This window comes from Triticum dicoccoides, chromosome 7A, assembly GCF_002162155.2.
Source record: "Triticum dicoccoides isolate Atlit2015 ecotype Zavitan chromosome 7A, WEW_v2.0, whole genome shotgun sequence".
Taxonomy (NCBI): Eukaryota; Viridiplantae; Streptophyta; class Magnoliopsida; order Poales; family Poaceae; genus Triticum; species Triticum dicoccoides.
This window is the reverse complement of record NC_041392.1, coordinates 41,600,194-41,607,666: the sequence shown is the minus strand read 5'-3', so window position 1 is coordinate 41,607,666 and position 7,473 is coordinate 41,600,194. Positions and strand designations below refer to the sequence as shown.

The window sequence follows — 7,473 nt, the reverse complement described above, 5'->3', positions numbered from 1 at the left end:
AGAGCAGCCGCTGCTCGCATGCCAGCATCCTCTCCAACAGCAGCGGACGGGAGGGGTGGGGGGAGGGAGAGAGGTTGGTTGGGGTGGACGGGGTGCCGCAGGCCCGTGTAGGCGACGTCGCCGTCGCTAGCCAGACGCGCCACGGCCGCGGCCCGCCCAGCCTAGGTCGGGCCCAGATCAGAGCAGAGCGCTGCCGCAAGCTAGCGCGCCGCACCACCGCACAACCTCCTAGCCCTGGCACCGCGTCGCTGCCACCAGTCCGCCGCCCAACCGCCCCGACTCGCCTCCGCCCCGCCGCCTCGCCGGACACCCGCGCAACCCACGCGGCGTCGCTGCTCCGCGTGAAGAAGCTCCGCCAGGGTGCGCACACACACGCCAACACCGCCTTTGGCGGCCGGGCACCGGTGGCGGCGGCGCCCAGGGAGGCAGGGGATCGGTGGCTTTTTGCTAGGGTTTGGAGTCGCCTCCAGAGTCGCCCGCGCGAGCGACCCTGGAGGTATGCGGGGGGTGCGTTTGAAGACCCACATGGTGCCCATTTTCTGTCTTGCTGTTACAGTTCACTAATTTAAGCTTCTCTACTTATTTGAGTTGTGCTTGTTCTAACCATGTGCAACATAAAAAATTAAGGAACTGCTTGTGGAACAATATTACAATACAATCTTGAAAAGGAAAACATGTTTAGCCATTTTAATTTTCAATATATTTATTGCATCATTTTGTATTATTTGATGCATGTTTTCTTCAGTTTAAACTTGCTTCTTATTTTATTTTCTGTTTCTGTTGTTTCTTTTTGCAGCGTGCTTTGAAGGTACTGAACATTAGTTATCTACCCTCCCTTTCCTTTGCATGTTTCACATTCGTTATTTTAATATCATGTGTGTCTATGCCAGTAAGATTATTAATATTACAACATTTGGGTAAGGCAGTACACTACTTCAATATTGTCTATTGTTTGACACATGGCACACAAGCAGACAATGATAAACTGTGATAGAAATATATCCGGCATTGTGTCATGGCACACTCGGCAAAGCACTAGAAAATATGTGCATGTAAATCGATGATATGTACATGAAAAGCTCTTCCAATTTACCTATGAAGGCCAGTAGGACCAAGCATCAGTTGGTCTTTTGTATGAATACAAACTTTAGCTATTCTTCCATGTGAATACTCTGTTAATGTTTCATCCAAGAAGAGCTACTGTATTGTCCTTTTCCCTCTTGTGTAGTATGTATTCTGCTGACTTTATCTTTATTTGTTTTCTCTGAATAATCAAATACTCCCTCCGTCCCATAATATAAGATCGTTTTACAAGCTAAAACAGCTTGCAAAACGATCTTATATTATGGGACGGAGGGAGTATTTGTTAGTGGTACATACCAGTTACTGATGAGTAAAAATTGTATGTGCTATCCTTTGTTCAGAAATAATATATCTGGATAAATTTTTCACGGTAAGGTAATTTATGTTTTGTAGCTCTGGCTCATAATTTTGAACTTTTTGTAGATAGAAGGACGTGTTATGGGGCTTGGTAACCCAGACTATGCAAATACAATGTACCTTCTTGCCAAGGTACAACTGCTCTGTTACTGTATAAGTTAGTGTTCTATATTCTCTTATTCTTTCCAGAGACATCTTTCTGGAAGGGCAGGAGCTTTGTATTTCATTTGAGTTAATTAATGGAAACCAGATACAGCAGGCATACACCTAAGCTAAACTAGCTCCTGAGCCCCACAGGCCACACTCCAAAGCTATGGCACTGTTTGGTGGAAACTATGTATTTTCTTTCCTAGCCCCTTAGCCAGATATGACACACACTCACCTAGCTAAACATAACCAATCATATCTGACATGGTGACACTGTTTTTTGGAAGCGGAAACTATGTAAACTACATGGATATTAATTAGGCCCCATTTTGTTTCAATGAATTTCAAAGAAAACTCTGAAGGAACTGATTCCTATGGAAAAACTCTTTTCAAGTTGCTTTTTGGAATGGAGAAAAGATGAACAGTGAACCATACCCTATTGCCATCAATTTCACAGGAAATAAAACATGTGAACTCTTTTTTCTCGCGGACGAACGGGGCAGCTAGGCGAGAGTATAACAGTTTTGATGCGAGAGAGTCACGTAGTTTTAAAATTTTCCTTTTTGCGAGCTTTGTTAATCATGACCGAGGACACAAGTGATGGGTGAATAAATGGATGAGGGTGGTTTGGACGATATTACTGATATGCGGGTGCCTTATTCTAATGATCCCACATGTCATCGAGTAAATATTAAATGTTCTATCTTCAAGGCTCACTTCACCCTTATTGAAGCGCTTATGCCCTTTTTGAGCTCACTCTAAACTGTGTTTTCTTGAGCATTTCCCTAATTTTTACAGTCTCCTAAATAGATGGAACCATTTGCAACTATTTACCAGAGAAATGCATTTTCAAGCTTTCTAACTGTGTTGTGCCAGAAAAGGCTAAACATATCTTTTCCTGTTTGTAGGTTTTAAGTCAACAAGGAAAAGGAAAAGATGCAGAAGCTCTTATTCGAGAGTCTATTAGGATACTTGAGGTACGTTTATCATTTAGGAGTAGATCTTAATCTCTTTTTTGTGCATGAAAGGGTTTAACGAAGGCTAATTAGGAAGCTGGACTTGGCGAATCACCTGCGTGCATACAAAGAATGAAGTTTCTCTCTTTGGTAAGCACCTTTATCAAATATGTTATAGCTCTCAATAAACAACTATGCTTTCCAAACTTATGCATAGGGGTTTCTACTATGTTGATGTTTATAAAAGAAATGCTGTAGCCATGCTCTTTGATGTTTCTTTTCTCTCGAGAAAACGCAGAAGCTTTGTGTTCTGTTGTATTGAGAAGGCAGGAACAGAGTTACACACCCATGCGGACAGTCAGTTGGAAGAACATGAGGCTCTGATTATTGTGGCTTCCTTTCAAAAGTTGCATATTTAAAATATAAATACAATGCGACACCGATATTTGATGGTGAGCAAAACAACACTTTCAGGCACACCTTGATCTTCACCTGGGGAGAGAGGGAGAGGTTTTTTTTTCGAGAAAACGCAGAAGATTTGCGTTTCATTGCATTGAAAAGGAAGGGGTTTCAGTTACATCCTCCTAGGAGGCAATTATACAGAGTGAGGGTGGTGCAATTAATGCACATCCCAGGTCTGGGGAATGAGGGCACGCAGGCCCAATGCGCCGGCTCTGGCCCAAAGGGTCGCCTCCTCCTGTTCTTTTATCGTGGGTGTGTAACTCAGTTGGCCCAATGAGGCTAGCGTCCAATTTAGAGGTCTCTTTTATCGTGGCTTCCTTTCAAGGTTCAAGGATCCTTTAGTAAAATATTTAGCGTGATTATGTACAGTCAGTTGGAAGAACATTTTAGAGGTGGGCAGAGAGTGGAAATTTTAGATGACACCTAAAGTGTTCCCAATTGATATGCTAAATTATTCTTCAGATCCCTAATTCTTAGTTTCTGCAGTATTCAATAAAAAACAACGGCCTCTGATGTACTTTCTCTTATTTAAATCTGCCTTGCTGAAAGCATTTCTTCTATCTAAATGCAGATATTGACATACTAAACTTAAAAAATGTGTTTGCTGATCACTCTTCTTAAGTTCTCTGCAATGAGCACATACTCTTCTTAAGTTCTCTTATGGCATGCTCTGACCAGTTCTGCTCTGTGATTCTTGTTTGTGATTTTACTTCATCCTTGAGCGCATTTTTTGCTCTTGTTTAATATACTGTTTTTTAGGAGTTGGTGAAGTTAAAGCAACTGGCTGAAGCTGAAAATTTGCAACGGAAGATATTACATAATCTGGAGCTTTCGAAGGTATGCTTATATAGCTTTAAACATATACTTCCTTCAGTGGTCTGCCATGTGAAGTTGATATGAGCCTTAAATCATAGGCTTGTGCATCCAGTTAGTTTAGTTCGGTAAATACGGTATGAAACCGAAATACTGTTTGGTTTTAGTAAATACCAAACTGACTGAAGTTGACATGAATCCAAAAAATGAGGGGACACTATTTTACTTTCATTTCTATATCCGAACATCTCAAAGTTGTCATGTGGAATGCTGCCTCAGTACTCAGTACGATCTGTGTGTATACATGATTAAGTGGCCCAGTGTAGAGCATGAAACCATATTGCCATAGACATCAGTGATCAGTCCATGACATGTAAACTACTGAAATATATCTGTGGAACTGTTTGGTAGGGATGGAATTCGTTGGATACTACAGCCGCAGCCGAAACCTTAAGTGTTACTCTTCAAAACATAGGGAATTTGAAGGAATCAGAAGAACTATTGGAAAGGTAAAAAGGTTGTTTGTTAAGCTCCTTGGCTATTTTTAAAGTTTTCTTACTTACAGGTTTCAATTATTTATGATATTCAGATGCCTCACTGTCAGAAGGAAGATTCTCTCTGAAGATCATTTTGAGGTTTGCCATTGCCTTGTATTTGGCTTTTGAGCCGATTCTCGAGTATAACAGAATGTCATCGTGTTACCAAATGAAAGCATCGTGGCCAGTTTATCTTAATGGTCACACTTGGTAGTATATATCACAAGCTTTGTTACACGGAAACTCTTGAAGTTGCATGCATCTTAAGATTTCGTTGTTAAGTCTGATATGTGTAGATGGGATTGACCCATATGGCCTGCCTAGGATGGCTTGGCTCACGTGGCCTATAACCCTGGAGCCTGATACACCACATAGCTGCAGCCAATCTGAACTGGCTTTTGAAATCTAAAGATATATTTATGTTGAACAATTGCATTCTATCAGTGATTGATTACCTATTGTATGCTGGTCTCATTGTTATAGGTAGCAGGTATATTGGTACACTTGGCAAGGCTAACTTTGCTTAAAATTACTAGTGATATCAAGGTAAACAATGATCTGTCTACGCCTCACCTTGTCAAGGCAAAACAACTTGTCAATGATTCAATAAGGTATTGCCATTTAGCTCCCTTTTTTTTGTATGTTCCGAGTTTCTATCTCCATAAACCCATGAAGCACATCAAAAGGTGGTTTTGTTTTCATATGTCATAGACTACTGTAGTGAAATCTCGAGGATTTTCTCAAATTTGAGGATTAATCCCTTTGAAAGGTATTCTTCTTATTGGCCTCTATGATTTCACAATTAAACTTGCTGGTGGAATATTTTATGTTACCCATAAAGATTAGCTGAACCGTTTCATTGGTGAAATTTCAACTCAAAATTTCAAATAAAAAAATGGTGGTATCTAATTCACAGGTCTGTTTGACTGAAGCCTGCCTTCATTGCTATTCTATACTTTAGTTATCCCTTCTATGGTGTTGCATTGTACATGTTTATTACATTTATTGCCTAGAATACTGGTAAGTAGCCCAATGAATTGCTTAATGTTACTGAAGTCTTCAATATTTCATCATGGTAGGATAACGGAAGGAATATTGAATCCTTCAAGGGAGAATCGGAAAAAATTAAATAGCACATTTGCCATGGAAAGAGAGAAGATTGGGGCAATAGTTGTACTTGTATGTTTCTACTTCCTACTCACCCTGAGGGGTTTATCATGCTACCCTGTTCATGATGCTCAACCCCTTCTACTGCCATTTTTACAATTTTCACCCGCTTTCATGTTTATTTATTTTTCTTTCCATCAGTTAAGAATTAATTCTGTTGGTAACTCTCAGGATTGCATTTTTAAGACATTGGTGCTTTAAATTTTCAAGCTGATCAAAGTTACCATAAAGCTCCCATGTAACATCAGGTTGCCTTTACCTTTGTTGTGGGATTTTGTACGATAAGAATGTTATGTCAACCCCATGTTCCATGAAGAGATAACTAGCATCGTATCTGAAATTTTCTGCATAAGAATGATCTCCCACCATACTTGAATTTAGTTGTAACCTGATGTCGCAGTGCTGTACCTAGGATTGTGAAACATTGGAAATTGATTTATTAACACTATTATTATTGTTATCTTCTTGACTAGGTAGATGCATGAATCCCAGTTTTCTTATTGATACTTTGCTGTTATAGTTGCAAGCACTTGAAGTTGTTGGACTTCTTGAAGCTGCAAGAAAGAGAATACAGGCACCAGCGGTATTTTTCCAATACTTCATTTATTAATATGGCAATGACCTAATTATATGTTGTACTGTATTTGTTTGCCTGTAATATAACAATGCCTGCTCTAGATATTCATATGGCCAGATAAACCTCTCATAGATGCTCGATATACTAAATTGTGCATCCATTTTAAAAATAATTTTGAAAAGGTCCTATACAACACTGATGCTTTTTTTCAATATGGAAATGGTACCGAGACTTATAAATTGATCGATTTTCCCTTTGAAATTCAGCCACTAATCACAGTGGTCTTGGTGGTTAATTTTTCTATTTTATATTATTGGGAAACATTTGATTCATAGTTGGAAGTTACAAATTCCAGGCTTTAATTTGTGTTAAATAGACATAGTTTTATTTTTTCTGTACTTGATCAACTTTCCTCTGCATTGTGTTAATTCATGCTTAATTTACCTATAGTATCACTTAATTTTATCAGTTTTATTTTTGCTGACTTGGATTGCTGCATTTCAGTTTGATTATCAACACGTTGAACAAGCTCTGCGCAGGTGTATTTCACTTTACAACGAGGTTTGTGTCAGACCCTTCTCCACATTTGTCAAAAATCATGCAACGAAGCATCAGCCTTTCTGTTCAGTTGGATCAGTAGTGCATAAGAACTAAACAGCCATTGTGACACGATATCTAATTGTTGCAGCCTCATACAAGAAACGTGGTGTCGAAAGCCCTCAGGCAGCACTACCTGAAATGCTTGCACAGCCTCACGCTTATTGTTCAGCACGATCCAGACATCTCGAATGCACCGCAGATGCAGGGTCTGCTAGGTGAATCACAGCGAATAGTGAAGGAATTGGGCGGGGAGAACAATATTAAGTAGTCCACTTTTTATGGGTGATATGAGTTGGTGACTCGGAGGAATAAAACATGCCATACAAAGTTTTGTATTTACAGGTTATGAGAGAAACCAAAGGTGAAGATTTTGCCCAGGTGGGCAAAATGTTAAAATACATTATTGATTTCTTGGTTTTGTTGGTAGCTCTTGCCAGTTTCCACTTGGCATTTATAAATTTTTCAATCAAGGCCTTTTCTCCTCCCACCACTTTTAGACGAATTCTTTTCCCATATCTATTTTCTATACAAGTGTCTCCTTCGCGATGATTAAGGTGATCATGCCATATCTTGAATTTCTTAAGTTTTGAACTTTTTTTATCTTGTACACAACATAAAGTATGGGTTTTGATTTATGGACTGCACAATCCAGATGGTACGGGTCTGATTCTTGCTAAGTTGGGAGTAGGATAGTTCCCGGTAGAATGGTTATTACATCCACGTCGCCCACAAGCTTGACAGAATTCTTGAAATTGCCTTTGTGCTTGTGTTGAGC

The 7,473-nt window shown here is 39.7% G+C and overlaps 1 protein-coding gene across 3 annotated transcripts in view; it reads left to right on the top strand.

Moving 5' to 3' along the window:
- LOC119329799 (kinesin light chain 3-like) overlaps window positions 1–7,183 on the top strand; it is a 21,684-nt gene extending 14,501 nt beyond the window's left edge. The window contains exons 7-18 of one of the 3 annotated variants that reach the window (XM_037602889.1): window positions 797–808; window positions 1,507–1,572; window positions 2,496–2,564; window positions 2,637–2,693; window positions 3,765–3,842; window positions 4,230–4,327; window positions 4,408–4,453; window positions 4,838–4,965; window positions 5,434–5,533; window positions 6,042–6,104; window positions 6,603–6,659; window positions 6,787–7,183. In XM_037602889.1, coding sequence (XP_037458786.1) covers window positions 797–808; window positions 1,507–1,572; window positions 2,496–2,564; window positions 2,637–2,693; window positions 3,765–3,842; window positions 4,230–4,327; window positions 4,408–4,453; window positions 4,838–4,965; window positions 5,434–5,533; window positions 6,042–6,104; window positions 6,603–6,659; window positions 6,787–6,966 — 954 coding nt within the window. In that variant the 3' untranslated portion in view covers window positions 6,967–7,183. Of the gene's footprint in view, window positions 1–796; window positions 809–1,506; window positions 1,573–2,495; window positions 2,565–2,636; window positions 2,694–3,764; window positions 3,843–4,229; window positions 4,328–4,407; window positions 4,454–4,837; window positions 4,966–5,433; window positions 5,534–5,994; window positions 6,105–6,602; window positions 6,660–6,786 lie in introns of those variants that run through there. The other 2 variants (XM_037602890.1, XM_037602891.1) reach the window with 2 other exon arrangements.
- Window positions 7,184–7,473: the final 290 nt, after the last annotated feature.